The following is an 18,586-nucleotide window of genomic DNA, read 5'->3' as shown; positions in this document are numbered from 1 at the left end:
TGTTGGCTAGTAAACGGCATGAAATTATTTAACAATTTGAATTAAATTTGCAGGGTTTTATTACTACAACAAAAAGATGTGCCCCATTCCATTTTGGTCATTAGGGATGTAGGTATTGTTTCATTAAGCATGACTCTGACAACTTGACTGGATTATCCAATGTCTATCAAGCACAATAACTGCAATGATAACATCATAACTTCATGTCGCCAAAGTGCTGGTCATTGTTTAAGATTGACAAGTCTTAGGTTTTGAATCAATTACTATGAATAAGTATTTCCAGAACTATTCTTCATTTGGTTTAGTTTACATTCTTTGTCAGAGCAAATCACAATGTAGCAGACAGCGGAGATGGATTGTCAAAACTGTCATTTACTTTAATTTTAAAACTATGGTATCTGTTTATTAGCATATTGAAGTTGTCATTGAGGTTGTGTGGTCAACATGGGCCTTCAAGATTAAAACAAAGGAGACATGTATATTAAATTTTAAACTAATAAATTATAAAATACAAACAATTTATATAGCCAATTCATCAAGGGATATTATTAAAGTCCATCCATTTTTATAAAGAGAAAATATAACAATAAAATATAACAAGATTTTAAAAAATCAATAAGAAAATTGTGGTTTTTTTTTGTATGACATCGTCCATAATATCAATTGTTTTTTTGTATAAAAACATTAAAAATTATCTATGGTTTTTTATATGTCATTGTCCATAATATTGGTTCATTTGTTTCTATAGTAACATCACTTCCACTACCATCATATGTATTAGATGTACTGATTAGATCTCCAAACTTCATTTCTTGATTTTCTGTAAATTAAAAACTGATCTTAGGCCAAACCAATTTAATTTCCAGTTCTTTGGGATCTTGATAAATTAATCACAACATGACTTGAATCACATGAAAGGTGTTAGTTTGAAATTCGGAACTAAAATCTTTTGAACAGTGCAACCAGAAACTTTTGGTTTTTAAATTAGTCTCCCCCCCCCCTCCCAAAAAAAGAAGAAGAATGTTAAACGGTGTTCCTGAAGAACCTAAAGTGAAATTGGTGTGGCCTTAGTTGACAAAATTAAAGGAGTTAAACCTCTTTGAATTATAGTAAGTCAAAATAGAGATGGGACAAGTTTGGTATGAATACATTTTGTTTTCATAGGGTATAGTTGTGTTTTTACATTATTTATCTGTCAGTATATAGTTGAACCCAGAATAGATTACATACCAAATCTGGCTCAATATACAGGCACAACATGTTTAAATAATTCTTTGATAAATAAAGCTTAGAAATAGTAAACTGCAGTTATGGTTTCATGCAATCTTTTTGATAATATAAAATAATTATTGTAATACATTAAATTTTCAATCAAAGTTAAATTTGCCCATCACTGGCAATGTTGAGAAAATACATCACATAATTATTACTTTATGTTTACACAAAATAAATATGCAACAGTTTGAATAAATCAATATCAACATTTATTATCTGTTTAACTCGGAACATATATTTATAAAAATATCAAATCTTTACTCTAAATATATATTATTACCTAAATTCCATTTGAGCCCCATAGTTGTCGCATGACTAACAGGTTGACCAATGGGTATAAGGCCACAGTATTCGAGTTCATATCCAGTGTTAACACTAACAACAGTTTTACCCTAAATAAAAGTAAGTACATGAATACAATTGTTCTGTCCACGCCACTAAATATGTAAGGTTTAGCAAAATTCCTTGACAATCTCTGCCACATTAATATAAAAGAAATCGGGTTTAATATCCTACTGTTCTGCTCTGACTGGGCTAATGAAGACGGGCATACACAGTGTGCAATAACGGAAGAGAAATTGTGCCCGGACAGCATTGCTACAGACTACTCCTATATCAAATTCTAACTAATAATCCTCTATTTATATAGAGCAATAATACTAAAACAGAAGTTTCTATTGCACTTTCCATGTTTTCTCTATTGAACTATGGAAACTGGAACGTCTTTGGATGAGATTTAAATGTATCCAAGGAGTCAATGGTTCTAATGTTGTAAGACAATGAATTCCATAAGAGAGGAGCAGAGAACGAGAAAGATCTTTTTGCAATTTCAAGATTTACTCGTTTTTTCATCACATCCGAAGGACTATACGGTTGGAGACCCAGCAAACACAGACAAATTTAGGCAGGTACATGTAACCCTAGTGCTTGTCACATACAAGCACTTCCCTCACAGACAGACCTTTTGGTCTGTAAAAATATTTATCGGGAGTTTACTATGTAGAAATTACCATTTAATTAAGAAAACAAAATGAAAATATCAATGGTGGATAAACTCTAGACTTAAATTCAAATGGTCTTAAAGAGGCCTATCAAAAGATTTTAGCGTAGATTACATGTTGTGTTGGCTTTTGACCATATTCAGAATATATATCGTCTGTAGAGGATACTGAATGAAGTGATCAATTCATGATATCATTGTAAATACTGAAGGGAATTGAACCATTTTTGCACTGATATTCCTTTTAGAGATTCGGGGGGGTTGGATGGCTGAATGGTTAGCGTGCGCGCGCTGTATCATAAAGTCTGTCATTGAGTCGACTGGCGTGGTTTCGAATCCCCGGTTGTATGTGACAAGGAGTAGGGTCGCCTGTCCAACCTCGTGGGTTTTCTCCAGGTCCCTCCCACTGCTAAAGACCCCTACGCGCAAGCGAATTATTGAAATAAAATTAAACCATATGTTAGTCCCGAAATGACCTAGTTTGTGTTGAGTGGACGTTAAACCCCATTTCTCTCTCTCTCCTTTTAGAGATTCAACTTTCACCATATTGCATTTTGCAAGAGATTCCTCAATTCCTCAAATAACAATAACAGACTTCAAGATGGCAAAAAAAAAAGAAAAATTTCAATTCAATACTTTCTTACCTTCTGAATTAAACAAGCCAAATTACCATCTGCTATGCAATATACAGGTTTGTTGTTCATTGACTGAATTTCAAATAATGTATTAATATTAGCAAAGACATGGTCAAGTCGCCCACCAAAGGCACCCAAAACTATAATTTCATCAAACTGAAATAAGAAATTAGAATCACTTTAAGTGAGATAATGTAAACTTTTCTAGGCAAATAAAAAACAAAACATAGTAAATATGCTTATTATTATTCTCAGCACTCTTATAAGCGCTAAAATGAAATGAAATGGGAGTTAACTGGACTAATGATGACGCAAGCTATCATTGAAGTTCAATAACTGTACTGCTGAAAATTTTTGAATAAATATAGAAATCTTATTGAATTACTTACCTCTTTATCTTTATCCTGTTTAAATACTTCATGAAGACATTTAGTAAAATCTGTAAAATTTTGATCAGGTGTCGAAATAATTTGAGAACCCTGCAAAGATTTAATTTTTGATTCTCTTAGTTGGACTATTAGATCATGGTTTGCATTTTGGCGATATTTCATAGGCATGACTCTGATGCCTAGATATATGAGGTACTTTACCAACTCTCATGTTTCTTTGTCTAAGTTTTTTATTTAAAAGTCCTGATGTGCCATTATAGTGCTATGTGAATCACTAGCAAACTACAATATTGTGTTGTGAACTATGAATCTCTAATAGGAATAACAGTGTAAAAATGGTTCAATTCCGTTCAGTATTTACAAAGACATATGATAAGCACCATATTGTCCGTGAAAATTTATGGTTGGCCTATTTTTTAATCCATGTTTGGACATTATCTGGCATTAGTTTTTTTTATTTTGTTTTCTTAATTAAGTATCAAATAATCAATCTGAGTACATATTAGCGTGGATTAAGCCATGAAAAATTTGATATTTTAGCGATCTAGGTATCGGCATTGTGGGATATTAAGGGTCTGAAATCAATACTGCAATATCTTAAGATAATCCAATCTGGCAGTTATATTTGAATGCACCATTTAACCCTCAAAGAGTTCATACAGAAATTTACCTTATTTTTATAAAATTCTAGAACTTCTGGTCTGGCTGAGTCAAAATCTCCTGTAATCAGATCTGGTATAAATTTAGTTTTATCTTCCCCAAAAGAATCATAAATTCTGTTTGTTGCTCCATCAACAAAAATCTTCATAACAGCTTCAAATAAACATTAAGAATATAAAAGGTTGGGAATTTTAATATCCATTGTGATATTCATGTGAATAAATATTGGGTATTATTTTTAAGGAGCAATTGATCATGTATGTAAAGTTAAATATTTTGAAAATAATAAGAGATGTCAAAAAATAAAATAATTTGATAATTTCTTCTGGAATAAAATATATTTATAAAATATTCCATGTGTTTAATTTGGCATTGACACCATACAATTAAACTAGTTGTATTGTATTAAGTATATATGGCCCCATAAGTGAATTACCATTTTTCCAAACATGTTTAAAGATATGAATTTCTTCATCAATTCTTTGATTCAGTACCACCAATATAGGTTTGATATCTGAAATAATAGAAGTGAATAGATCTTTATGTTCAATTTAAAAAAGAACATCAATTTACTGGTAGTTTATATATTTAAAATCCCCATTGAGGCAATAGAATAATTAATAATTATAGACACTATTGAATTGTATACATAAAAATGATGACATTACAAGAGAAAGACTATATGGTAGACAATAATACTACATAGAATGATTTCATTTTGTCATAGATTTGAGGAATGATGATGATTTTTGAGTATACATTGGAGATTGTCGCCAGCCACTGTTGGATCAATTGGCTAAATTGCACATTTATATTCATAGACTAGGAATTTTAATATAAGATGTGATTCATTATCAGTGAAAGAATCTAATGCCTTCCTGACTGACAACCCCAAAGTCATCCTGATTTCTGGTCAGGTGACTTAGGTATAATGACAATTAGAAATATTATTTTGTAATCTATAATGGAGACTGACCTTTAGTATCAGTAAGAAAAGCTAGTGGCTTTAGATGAATGGGATCAGACATCATTGGTTATACATGGATCATTACAAAATGTCTTTTTAATATTTTATCTATTTTGACCTATAAAAGTAAATAAATGTGATATATATAGGCCTTGTCATGTAAGAAAGAATATATAAAGTTAAACACACTTAATTTATTTCCTTTGTGAAAATTGATAATATCTGTAATTTGAATCAACCAAAGGGTTAAAGTGCTATGTAGTGACAGTAGTGCCGGATATTGCAACTGCAGTCATGAAACTAAAAACAAGATAGGTATAATAGAGTTTAAGTTCTCATCAACACAATATTTTAGTTATTTTGAGATTAACACATGCAGTGATAGGTTTTGTTTGGACAGTTCTGTTCCTACTTACTCATCATCAAATTCATATGGTCAACAATTCTTTGATGTAGAAGCAGAGTTTGCATAGAGACCACAAAGAAAGGGGTTTGGGGGAATGACATTTGGACATCATTCGGTCAATGTTTTGTATGTTTTTTTGGGTTTTTTTGTAGTAACATTGGTTACTTCCTGCTGTTTAATTGGCATACCTATAATAGCATTTTCAAGTAAATAAATAAATAAATAATAATGGATTAATCAAGTGACACAAATTTGATCACTAAACTTATGAAGACATTGATCACATAAAAGAATCGATTCATCATATTATTTCACCATTCTGAAACAGTTGCATAGTTTTCATCCTCACTCAAGGTTTAGTCCCGAAATGACCTAGCTTGTGTCGAGTGGACATTAAACCCCATTTTTATCTTTCATTCTGCTTTTTAAAAAATGTTAACCTATTTTGACACAGGTGCCACGCCCACGTTAGAGAAATAGAGTTACTCCCCTTAAACGACTCTTTTGAATCAAAAGACTAATGAAGTGAACTCTCCATGTTTCCCGCAAAATATAAATTTATTAGCAAAATAAGAAAATTGTGTACTTAACAAAGTCAACAATGAAGACAAGTCGCTTGAAAAAAGTTTCTGTTACATTTGCTGGTGATGATAATGTTGTTCAACATATAGTTCCTCTTGAAGAGAAAAAAACAAGTAAGTTTTAGTAGTGAAACGAAGACTGAATAATAATAAAGATATTAATTTATATTATATACAGTAAAATTATAAACCATCTGTGATCTAATTAGTAATAATTACTGATACCACTGATAGTGAATAGATCATGATACTGTATTTTTTAGTCAATCAAATCAGAATTTCCATAATCGGAATCGTCCATTTTGATAAAGATCACCTGGTAGTGTCCTTTATTGTAAATGTAAATCCAATTTGTAGTCTGTACGTAGGTAGAAACATTATTAGTTATGAATTAGTCGTACTGATATTTTATTTTGTAAAGGCATACATGTACATTTTCTATACTTGTATTTTTCAGCGAGAAAAAAGCACAGAAGTCAGACCTACAGTAGTGGAATAGAAGGCAAAAGAAAGAAATCAAAAGATGCACAGATCAGTGAAGAAAGTAGTGGTGATGATGATGTACTTGTTACGCCTTGTAGTAAGTAAAACTAATAATACTAAATGTATATGTAGAATGCCAGTTAACATATCGTTCACAAGCAAACTCGTCCACACAAAGAGTCTACTCCAGTCGTCCACAAATTATAATTATAAATATCAAAATACGTTGGTTGAGTCGTCAACACGACATTGATTGAGTCACCCACACGGCATTGGATTCATAATGATTATAATTAAGTGTATTGAGTGATGCTTTGAATTATTGTATCCGTATGCATGGTTTTCATAGTGTTTGATATGAGTATAATTTTCATAACATCAACTGGCAGATTATCGCTATTCAGAAGACGGCGACCGTTTAGAACAGTGGCATTAGGCCCCTACGTCTTTCTTGTATATTTGTATATATTACAATAAGAAAAGGATCGAGGATCGCTACGTGTGCCAAACTGCCAAACAGCTAAATTTTTATCATTGATTAGAATCGTCTAAACGTGGGAAAATTTATATAGTAACTATTGACTAATAGCATGAATGCACGAGGGCAAACAATCTTGCATACTTCATAGTATTATTGGCTGGAATTATTTTCAGATCGATTATAAACCCCAGCGGCAAAAATGTATTTATTAACCTTGTCAGTCGTCATACAGGTCACTAATTTAACTTATTTTGTATTTAAAAAAGATATGATTTCAAGTATTTATATCATAACTAATTTTATAAAGTATTAAAGGGTCTTAATGATTTCAACTGGTCAATATGTGAGCTGTCAAAGTACCACGCAAGATTGAGAAATAAAATGTCACTAATGAGAGACAGAAAAATGGGGTTTAACGTCCACTCGACACAAACTAGTCCATTTCGGGTCTAACACATGGTTCAATTTTATTTCAATCATTCGCTTGCGCGTAGGGGTCTTTAGCAGTGGTAGGAAACTGGAGGACCCGGAGAAAACCCACGAGGTTGGACAAGCGACCCTACTCCTCGTCACGTACAACTGGGGAATCGAAACCCCTCCAGTTGACTCAATGACAGACTGCGTGCTAACCATTCGGCCATCCAACCCCCCCATGTCACTAATGAATATATGCATGAATTTGTACTGACACAGTAGCATGCAGCGCTATAGCAGACGATATATATTATTTTTGTCGAAGAAAGCAGGGGATTATTAAAATGGGTTTGTCCGTCTGTTTGTCTAACTGTCTGTCACACTTTTTGGGACTTAATAACTATCTTTCTAATTGAGCTAAAATGTTCAAACTTGGTGTAGGTGTTTATTAAGTCAAAACCTTGATGGAGTTCGAAGATGAGCATTTTCTGCTTAGGGTAAGCAGAGATAAGCAATTTGATCGGGTTGATGTCATGGGACACGATAACTTTAGTTCTAATTAAGTGACAGTGATAAAACTTAGTGTATAGTTTCATTACATCAATATCTTGACTAAGTTCGATAATGAGCATTTTCTGCTCAGGGTAAGCAGAGCGATAAGCAATTTGATTGGCCGAGAATTTGGAACACAATAACCCTCCTTCTAATTGAGGTAGAATGTTCAAACTTGGTGTAGGCGTTCATTAAGTGAATGCCTTGATGGACTTCGATGATGAACATTGTCTGCTTACGGTAAGCAGAAATAAGCAATCTGATTGGTTGATGCTTTGGGGCACGATAACTTTGGTTATATTATATAATAAATGAAGTGAGAGGGGTGAAACTCCAAATATAGAGACTAAGTTCGATGGTGAGAATTTTCTGCTTAGGCTAATGGAGATAGAATGTTTAAACTTGATGTAGATGTTCTTTAGGTGAATGTCTTGACAGAGTTCAATGATTAACATTTTGAGCTAAAGCTAAGCAGAGCTAAGCAATTTCATTGGTCGATGCTTTGGGGAAAGATACATGTAACTTTGTTTATATCTGATAGAGAGTGATGAAACTTAGTGTATGGTAGGTAATCAGTTTGATGGCTCGATACTTTTGAAAAAAATAAATGTGCGATTAATTAATATATGTCATCTATTTATTTTGGGATTTCAATGGGGGACATGAGCCTCACTGTGGCTTGTTGTCTTATAAATCTGTTTATTCTTTGTAGCATTGGAGGCAGATGAGGGTCTTATGCTTGGAAGTGAAGTGTTTAATTTTAGGACACCTAAAAAGTCTGGTCAAATGGCACTGAAAGGTAAGTAATGAAGGATGTATGTATATAGAAACTAGATTCTTGGAATTGGTAGATATATACTTACACTTTAACTGATTTGCAATTTCCCTTGTAAATTGAATCCAGGTGTCTGTTCAGAATTTTTGCCTATTTTTCCAGGGGTGGTTTATCTGAATGTTATCAAAATTCAGAAAATTCTGGATTTGAAAATTTTCAGATCTTAAATTTCAAACACATATGGCCGGGTTTTTTTTCCTTTCATATTTTGTCGTTAAATCTGTGCACAAACTCATACATTAAAAGCTTAGTACAGGATTTATAATGAGTTTGATTAAACTTTCATTTTGGATTTATTGACAATGATTATAGATTTAGTATGGACAACATTGTTGCTGGTTTACCAGACATGTCCATTTCTATATGTTTCTACTTTAATCTTACAGCTTCTGAAGTTAAAACACCCAAAAGTGTAGACGTCAGTAGTAAAAGCACCCCAGTTAAAACTCCAAAATCCAAAGGAACGACTCCAGGAAAAAAACGAGTTATGAAAGAAGGTAATTAAACATTATGGTCTAACCACTTTCCATTATATTACTTGTTTAAGACTACTCATGTTGATAAAGAATAATGTAGAGTGTCTCTGCACTTTTGATCAAAATTCATATAAACATGTACTCGTATGTTATCATTAACGTACATAAGATTTCAACAACAACATGTAACTTGGAAAGTTACCAATATATTATTATACATATTGTATATGAGATATGTATTGTACATGTAAAGGTCTGTATTGGACTTTAAAATCCTTAAGAACTTTCTTTGCCCTCTCCTCGAGACAGGGTGAGAACAGATATTTATTGTAAGCCAAACTACAAATACTCTACATGTGGGCTGATTCTTAAACATGCACAAAAATCACTTCATGTTTCTAAAATGCTTCACATAAGTACTTCAGCTCACCATATATAAAGGTAGCGTAAAAGTTAGATATTCATCAATTGATGACGATGAATATGATACACATGAAGATTATTGCACATAAGTAAGATCTGAACGTAAGTCAGTTCTGAAACATTAGCATGAACGTAAATCAAATATGAACATAAGCTCTTTATTTTCCAGCTCAAACTCCAAACAAAACCGACCGAAATAACAGACGTCCAGAGGCAACAACACCATATAGATTACGCAAAAGAAATATTGATGGTAATTTGAAATTCAATGAATGTAGATTTTTTATACATTTTAGTTCAAATACATGTATGTATGCAGAAATTATCAGGTTTCCAATCTCACTATAAGCATGATCAAATAATACCATGTCATTCTTTGTTTTATAGAATTAGAGGAATAATAATAGTTGTTTAATTTGGGGGTGCTTTTCCATTGTCAGTGGTGCAGGACTGAGGGCCTGACAAGGACAGTTGTCTAGTCATTAGGATGGGACAAAAATATGAGGTCCCATGTAGAAATTGATGTGCGCATAAAAGACAGTTGGAATTTGATATAAGAGTAGTGCCACAGTTCAGACAAGATTTCCCTCATAGCACACAGCTGTATGACCTATATGCCCAGTCGGAGCAGAACAGTAGGGTGTTAAATCCCATTTCATTTCCTGTTTTCTTTGGGGTATTTTCATCATAGTCTTATATTGAAGCCCTGTCTAGATGACTAGTAATGATAGCACCTGTAAATATATAGCACATAAATGTGTTTACTGTTATACTATGGCTAAATTTCACTACAGGTGACACTTCATCTGATGACAGTATAACAAGTGAAAGTGATTCAGATGACTCCAACATTTCTGACAAACCTTCCAAGATAAATCAAAAACAGACTTCATCTAGAAGGAAAAATATACCTACTGAAGAAATGGTAAGATATTGGAATATCTTCGTAAATATTCTTACAGAGCAGATATTTTGAATTTCCACAGAAATAGCCAAGATAGTCCTTGAGGTGAACAGTCTCCAAATCCAAAGATGCATTAACTGATTTTTTTTTAAATTTATTGATATACATATGAATAGCACCAAGACGGACAAAAAGTACTTTAAAATGATATTGAACCAGTGTTGAAATCAGTTTGTGTCGGTATACCTTCTATCTTTTCATCGTTTACCGTGAAACAAAGTAGTGCAGCTTCACGGTTGTGCTAATATTTCTGGATGTATATTATATATAGATATGTTTTGCAAATTTAGAAATTTTAAAATCATTTTACTAAAATATTTAATGATTCAGATTTATAGAGGTATAATAAGATTGTTAAATAGAATTAGATTCAATCTGGTTAAAACACAGATCCTATTTCGTATCGTTTTTATAGTTCAAAATTTTGTTTTACTTGTCTTTACTACACTAGGATCTGGAACAGTTGTTATCATTGACGTGTTCTGAATGGTGTGAGAGATTAGCCAATGAAACAGCCTGTTACGGCGAGCTTTAGGCATGTTTTGCACCAGTAACATTAATGTTGATTGGTTAATCAAATGTCTGACATCATAGGGTCAAAACCTGTTTGTATGACCCATGACGCGACCTCCCTGTACAGCTGGTCAGATCTCCATGTAGGGTGGGCCATCGAAAGTATAAAAAAAACGAAACGAAATATAGATCTGTATTTTAATCATATTTCAAGGTTTGATACCACGTAATCGTAAAAAATCATGAAATTCAAGAGACTACCTACTATGCATACAAACACAGTGGGTAGTTTTTCATTTTGATGATTTTCATTAAGATTTATTTCAGCTCGAAAAAGGATGGATAGATACATAACTAATCATATAATTTATTATTCTTCTTTTTTTTGCAGACGACAAATGCTGAGGATTATTTTGACATTCATTCAGGAGGTGCTATAACTTCTGATAGAACTTTATCTAAGCTAGAAACACCTAGATTAGATCATGAAGCCCTGAATAAACTTCTAATAAATGTGTCTACAAGTCATCCTATACAATCTAAAGAAATGATAGAAGATCATGCTGTTCAATTCTCTAGATGGATGTTTAATATGTGGTTAGTGTAGTGTTTTGATATCTCATTCAAATTTTGTTCATTCTGAAAGAAAGAAATTAGAGCACTGAGTGTGAGCAGGGAATTGTACTTTAGTTATATTTAAGGAAGAAATATTAGCTTTGTTTGCAGTTTTCTCAGCTCTTGAGCAAATGGCTGACATGCAATTAAATCATGAATAGATATAACTATACAGATTAAAGTAGCTATAAAGATTATCCAGTAGCAAACTTTAGAGATAACTCTAATGTGAGTTACAGCAGTACATATCTTCTGTAACTTCTATTCAGTTTGAACTCATTTTGAAATGTGGATGTATGGGTACCTCCTCAACCATCTTTAAAATCGAATCGCTACAGTACTAATTAGAATTCCTGTCTTCAAAGACTCTTTTCTTTTATTTATTTGTCATACAAATAACTAATTTTTCTTAATCGTAAGGATGTCTGGACTTTGTTGGGGTATCATTATTGACTTAGGTGGTACTCGATTGAACGTCCCGGAATTGAATTCTCCCAATCCCCAAAATAGTGACAATCAAGTGAAAAGGGGTATTTAGGGCTACAACGCATGCGTTGACTGGATAATTAAATATATCAACCAACCATGCAGCCGAAACATATTCGTTGTGTTTAATTACGTCACGATTCTACTCACACCACCTCCGTAGTCGGGACTGACAGAACTGTGACAGTACTGAATTCCACGTCACTCGATTGCAATTCTGTCAATTCGGGACGTTCTGGACTGTGAATCGAGCATCCCTTTATTTATAAAATTGGAAAACCCAAATTAATATAAAAATTGTTAGAGATGTATTCACAACTGACATTACTTTTTTTGTTCATTTTTTTCCAAGCTACCAATGTGAACTATGAGAACTGTTTATTTCAGCAATGGTTTTAATGTATTACTATATGGACTAGGATCTAAAAGAGCATTATTAGAAGAATTTAGAAAGTCTCATATAGCTGATTTTAATCATGTTGTCGTTAATGGATATTTTCCTAGTTTAACCATTAAACATGTAAGTACATGTATAATGAATTTGTATATACCGGTATACAAGAGTTCTTTACAAAATTTTATGTATAGTTAATTGGGACTAAAAAGTGCAACCCACTTCCCTAGCTGTGTGAACCTAACAATCAAATGAGAAGTAGTGTCAGGTGTTCCAGAAAGTGGGAGCCACGGTTGCTAAGATAGAAAGTTCAACAGGATTTTCCGGCATGGTTTCTCTTGTCAGTGGTGCAAGACAGAGGGCCTGACAAGGACAGCTGTCTAGTCGTTCGGATGGAATGGAAAACCGCAGTCCTGTGTACACATTGGTGTGCACGTGAAAGATCCCCTGGCAGTTGGAATTCGTTATAAGAGTAGGCCGTATTGCCGCTGTCCGTGCAAAATTTCGCTCATAGCACACTGTATGGTGTATGCCCGTCTTTATTAGTCCAGTAGGAGAAGAACAGAGGTTTTACCCCATTTCAAGAAAGTGTAAACATACCTTGTTCCATGCATGGGAGCCACGGTGGCTAGGTGGTTAAGACGCTGGCTCGCTAGCCTGGTGGTCGGGTGTTCGATCCCTGCATTGGTCAAAAAAGTTCATCCAGATTTTCCGATGTGGTTTCCCCTTGTCAGTGGTGCAGAACGGAGGGCCTGACAAGTACAGCTGTCTAGTCCTTCGGATGAGACGAAAAACCGAGGTCCCGTTTATATATTGGAATGCATGTAAAAGATCCCCTGGCAGTTGGAATTCGATATAAGAGTAGGCGATAGTGCCGCTGCCCGGGCAAAATTTCCCTTATAGCACACTGTATGGCGTATGCCCGTCTTCATTAGCCCAGTATAGGAGCAGAACAGTAGGACGTTAAACCCCATTTCATTTCATTTGTTCCATGCATGATACCCTATTTGTAGCTAACTGAAGCAATAGTTTGGATTTGAAAGTTAAAGAGAAAGTGGGGTTTTAATGTCCATTCAAAACTAACTATTTAATAATTTGCTGGCACGCAGCAGAAGGGGACCAAAGAAACCCCACAAGGCTGGAAGGGTGACATGTGATGTCTTGTCTTGTCATATACAAGTGGGGGATCAAACATAAGTCTTGCCTAGATAACAGATATTACAATCAACAAAAGGGGAAGTGGTATCATGTATTCTAGAAAGAGTAAGCAGTATTTTAATTTCATCAAACTGCATTCTCTTGTTTTTTTGTAGATATTAAATGTAATAAAAGAAGATATAATTGATGTACATGATACATTTAAAACTCCATTAGACCAATATGAATTTATTAAAAATCATTTTGAAGAATCAGGTAGGTAGCCACCAAATGTTGGAAAAATATTCAATTAATGTCTTGTATATACTGAATGGAATTAGAATAATTTCACACAGATAATACTTTCAGAGGTTTGACTTTCACGATATTGTACTCTACAAATCTCCCAAATGACCAGCAGAGATTTTTATTTCTAAAGCTATAGTACCGTACTCTAGTCTAGATATAGTGACTGCTTTCTATATCAAGAGGCTTCCACAGACATATATGAGGTACTTTGGCTATTTCCTGAACTGCAAGCCAACACTAAAAAGCAATTGTCGAAAAGAATAAAACTGTGAACTAATACGATGTTGTATTCTATTGTACAGATTATCAAGATTTTTACCTCATTATTCATAATATTGATGGGAATATGTTACGATCAGAGAAGGTACAGAACTTACTTAGTTTATTGGCTCAAATTAGAGGTTTTCATATCATAGCTTCAATAGATCATATAAATGCACCATTAAGTAAGTATAAAATTTTAAAACTAAATAAAAAAACAAACAGTTTGATTAAAATCAGATGTTTTCAATTCACTTTTGGTTTACTTTTGTTTAAAGATACATTCCTGGGTACTAACTGGGCGATTTGATGATATATTTGGACTAGAAACATATTCAAACTAATTAATTTATTATAATTTTGCTTCAAATCCTTCTCAAAACATTGTAATTGTCAGGGAATAGCCGGCTATAAAAAATCGATCAAAAGAGGTCATGTTTGTGTTACGTGACACAACGGGTGCGAGGTCAGAGGAGAATTCAATGCATAAACAAGACGATGTTGCCTTTATCGCTGACTATTTATTACAAATACCGAAGCCTAATTAAATTGTCGGATTATCCACTGCCCGCGTCTTTTTCCGTGATTTTTATCTCAGAAAGTGTTGTACTCTTCATAAAGTTTATCAACATGTACATCAAGCGCTCAATCTCCGCGTGCAACCTTCGACGTCACGCGTGCAGACACTCCTAATCGTCGGGCTGTCGATTAGGGAAACCCGTATATTTTTGTCCTGTATGTGCTCCATGAGTGTTTTTCAGGGAATCCATTATTTTTCTAGTAAGATTTGATATTTCTACTTTCCATATATACCAAAATTGCCATACTTTTATTGGAAATAACCACCTGATAAATACTTTTCTGGGAACGTAACTTTAATAATCTGTATTTTATGTTTATTTGACTAAAATTTTACATTTCTAAAGTTTCATCATTGTGTCATGTTCGTATAGTTGTATATTATAAAACAGCGAATACAAAACATTGCTGTGGCCATTACTGTTGTTTCTGGTTTTTGCCCATGCATCTATTTATATAAAGTCTTATGAATTATGCAGCGGTTAGAATAACTTCTACTCAGAATATATATCAGATTTTATATACCCGGTATGTGTATGTGGTATTTAAAAACAGAACCATCAAGAAATAAAAAATGACTAAAATATTTTTGTGACATTGTATTTTATGTGTTATATAAGTATGTCAAGCTATTTAAGTCTATCATGGCAAAATAGAAAGTAAACGAATAGATGTCATGACATATCGTATTTGATCAATTTCAGTTTAATTTACATTTAAGAACCTGGAAAGTGAAAAATTCTAAAGCTATTTTAAAATTATAATTTTAAAAAGCAGCTAATAAATGCTGTGATATTATGTATTATTTTATTAACTTCACTTGAATGTACAATGTAAGTTAATAATTTTATAGCTGTCTTGAAATTATAAAACTTGCTACTTTTTTTTTCAGTTTGGGATCATACTAAATCTAGTCGATATAATTGGATATGGTATGATTGTACAACATATGTCTCATATTCATCAGAGACATCTTATGAAAACTCTCTACTTGTACAACAATCTGGTGCATTAGCTCTCAGTTCTTTAACACATGTTATGAAAAGTTTAACACCTAATGCTAAAGGCATATTCTTATTATTATCCAAACACCAGTTAGAAAATAAAGATAACAGTACTTATATAGGTAAATATATTTTATATTCTACAAGTTTAAATAACACACTTCTTATGGAATAACAATTACTATGGTTTATTTCACTGTAACCTTTGAACAAGATTTCACAAGTCGTTAGCAAGCATATACACAATATATGCTTGCAATCTTGTTAAAATGTCACATAGTGAAATAAACCATAGTAATTGTTATTCCATAAGAGCTAAGTGAGTAAGACGCTGCTCGCTAGCCTGGAGGTCGGGTGTTTGATCCCTGCATTGGCCAAGAAAGTTCATCCAGATTTTCCGGCGTGGTTTCCCCTTGTCAGTGATGCAGGACGGAGGGCCTGACAAGTACAGCTGTCTAGTCGTTTGGATGGGACGAAAAACCAAGGTCCCGTGCACGTAAAAGATCCCTTGGCAGTTGGAATTTGATATAAAAGAATGGGCCGTAGCACCGCTGCCCGAGCAAAATTTCCCTCATAGCACACTGTATGGCGTATGCCCATCTTCATTAGCCCAGTTTAGGAGCAGAACAGTAGGACGTTAAACCCCATTTCATTTCATATTCCATAAGAAGTGTGTTATTTGATTGTGTTACAATTACTAAGTGCCATTCAAAGAATTCTACAAGTTTAGCGATATAATGTAGCTAAACTACATTCCATCCAACAATTACTGTCCAAGCTATGCTTAACAGAAACCTATCTTTGGAGCAATATAATGGACAGTTCTATCTGCCACAAGAAGGTGGTTGCAAACAATTCATAACTGACATAAAATTGATCTTGTGCGAGTATGTCCAGAATTTTATACAAAATATTGAATTTCCAACATAAGCCCGATATATTACTACAATGTATCACTGCCCCAGAGAAGTATAGTTCATAACCCTATGGCATTAATTATTCGATTAAAATGTCCTGTTTGAATGTTGTATATTTATATTAGCATATCTGTTTACCATTTTATTTTCAGGAATGTCATTTCATGATTTATATCAGAGATGTCGAGAATCTTTCTTAGTAAACAGTGATTTAACTTTAAATGCTCAGCTTATAGAATTTAGAGACCACAAATTAATCAGATCTAAAAAGGTAAGTACTTTGCATTGTATATGCAGTTGGATCTCTCCCTACAGTTGAAGGACAATTTTAGTGTTTCCCCAATTTTTATTTGTATTAGAATTGGCTAAACAACTTCCAAATATAATTTTAACTTAAAGATCTGTTCTATTGTTGAATGTTGATCAATAACAATAATTTGAAGATTTCGGAAGTAATGCCAATTTTAGTAGGAATGATATTCAGCTCACTCATAATTACTACAAAGATGAAGATTTGTTACTGCTGTCAATTCTTCAACGTTCAATTCATGTAGTCTTTTATTTACCCTTGAAGATGACCATTTCATTAAACATTAGGAGTGTATTGGTAAGACAAAGTATCATAATCATAGAGAATACTGCTTACTGGTGTGTATGTAAAGGATGCAAATGTCTTACCTAAATTCTTACACCTGACCTCACAATGCTTAGTAAATAAAAAGAGAGTTATGCAATTTCTCAGCATTACCTAGGAAAAGAGTTGATAGTCTTTCCTATCCATTCTGTTTAATATAAAAATGTCAAGAAAACTTAACCTTGGATCATCACTCATTGGACAACCAAACTTCTCACAAAAAGTATACTCTTTGTGCTTACCTATTATTAATTCCTAAAAATTATTGTGTTTCAGAGTTATGATGGAGCAGAACATCTTTTGATTCCAATAGATCCTGCAACACTTGCAGAATTCTTAGATCAACAATCAGATGTCAGCTAACATAAACATGAACTGAAATACATAGCACAGATATATTTAATGAACCAACATTGTAAATCTCATAAAAAATGAAGGTGGTGCAGAGAAAATTGTTTTTTCTATAAATTAATATTTTTTGAAAAACAATAAATTGCTACATGTAATACTCTATGTTGGCATATTATATAAGAAGGGGAATTAAAGGACAATATTGGTGTCAATCATTATCACATATGTGATAGAATTAATTAAACACGTTTCAAATATAATTTTAACACAGAGATCATTGCTACGATAGCTGAGTAATACAAGTTTCCTGAATCGGAATTGACAAATGTCAAAGGAAAACACGAGTCATACCTCTATATAACTCTGATGTGACGAGTGATAACAGATACACGGCCAAATTTCTGCTCACTAATAATTCCTTCCAAGACCAAAAGTTGTTGTGTGAGACTGTGAGAGGATATCTGACAGTTCATAAAAAGAATTGACTGCCACTGTGTTAAAATTATAATATTTGGAATGTGTTTAACCAACTCTATCACATATGTGATAATGACTGGCACCAATATTGTCCTTTAAACATTGTTAATTCTGACAAAATCTTTCTCAAAATTGTAATTTAAAGATAAAAGTGTCTGGCACAGAAATATACCTTTCTCTTCTCATCATCACACTGCATGACGTATGCTCGTCTTCATTAGCCCAGTCGGAGCAGAACAGCAGGATGTTGAACCCCATTTCATTTAATTTCTTCCCATCATTCTTATTATTAAATGTAACGTTTGTAATGAGATTTAATTTTTGTGCAGGTCACAAAGTTATTGTTTATAAATACAGTACTTGATGTG

The 18,586-nt window shown here is 33.2% G+C and overlaps 2 protein-coding genes across 5 annotated transcripts; one reads left to right on the top strand and one right to left on the bottom strand.

The window, feature by feature from the left end:
* Nucleotides 1–419: 419 nt before the first annotated feature.
* Nucleotides 420–5,815, bottom strand: LOC126821103 (thiamin pyrophosphokinase 1). 4 transcript variants are annotated; one of them, XM_056101241.1, is made up of 8 exons: nucleotides 5,343–5,815; nucleotides 4,936–5,044; nucleotides 4,396–4,473; nucleotides 3,970–4,112; nucleotides 3,300–3,389; nucleotides 2,920–3,066; nucleotides 1,556–1,667; nucleotides 420–820 (listed from the first exon to the last, which is right to left on the bottom strand). In XM_056101241.1, exons 2-8 carry the CDS (start codon nucleotides 4,988–4,990, stop codon nucleotides 696–698), a joined length of 750 nt encoding a protein of 249 aa, XP_055957216.1. In that variant the 5' UTR covers nucleotides 4,991–5,044; nucleotides 5,343–5,815; the 3' UTR covers nucleotides 420–695. The 4 variants fall into 4 exon arrangements, with proteins under 4 accessions (XP_055957216.1, XP_050405380.1, XP_050405381.1 ...); XM_050549423.2 differs by having other exon boundaries at nucleotides 5,648–5,815; XM_050549424.2 differs by having other exon boundaries at nucleotides 5,682–5,814.
* On the top strand, nucleotides 5,792–13,048 carry LOC126821102 (origin recognition complex subunit 2). Its single transcript, XM_050549422.2, has 8 exons — nucleotides 5,792–6,027; nucleotides 6,371–6,493; nucleotides 8,556–8,642; nucleotides 9,065–9,175; nucleotides 9,747–9,830; nucleotides 10,372–10,502; nucleotides 11,446–11,651; nucleotides 12,543–13,048. The coding sequence occupies exons 1-8, from the start codon at nucleotides 5,934–5,936 to the stop codon at nucleotides 12,745–12,747; spliced, it is 1,041 nt and encodes a 346-aa protein (XP_050405379.2). The 5' UTR covers nucleotides 5,792–5,933; the 3' UTR covers nucleotides 12,748–13,048.
* Nucleotides 13,049–18,586: the final 5,538 nt, after the last annotated feature.

Source organism: Patella vulgata, chromosome 5 (assembly GCF_932274485.2).
Source record: "Patella vulgata chromosome 5, xgPatVulg1.2, whole genome shotgun sequence".
NCBI classification, from domain to species: Eukaryota; Metazoa; Mollusca; class Gastropoda; family Patellidae; genus Patella; species Patella vulgata.
The sequence above is the reverse complement of the archived record's forward strand: the minus strand, read 5'-3'. Positions and strand labels throughout refer to the sequence as shown.

Bases quoted from the DNA above. Each gene is read 5' to 3' on its own strand.
- LOC126821103 (XM_056101241.1), bottom strand. From the start codon at position 4,990: ATGATGTCTGATCCCATTCATCTAAAGCCACTAGCTTTTCTTACTGAT. The intron at 1,668-2,919 runs GTAAGAAAGTAT...ACTTTTATTTAG, and splicing joins TGGCTTGTTTAATTCAGAAG to GGTAAAACTGTTGTTAGTGT. The intron at 821-1,555 runs GTAATAATATAT...TTTAATTTACAG, and splicing joins GGGGCTCAAATGGAATTTAG to AAAATCAAGAAATGAAGTTT.
- LOC126821102 (XM_050549422.2), top strand. From the start codon at position 5,934: ATGAAGACAAGTCGCTTGAAAAAAGTTTCTGTTACATTTGCTGGTGAT. The intron at 9,831-10,371 runs GTAATTTGAAAT...ATTTCACTACAG, and splicing joins ACGCAAAAGAAATATTGATG to GTGACACTTCATCTGATGAC. The intron at 11,652-12,542 runs GTTAGTGTAGTG...TGTTTATTTCAG, and splicing joins AGATGGATGTTTAATATGTG to CAATGGTTTTAATGTATTAC.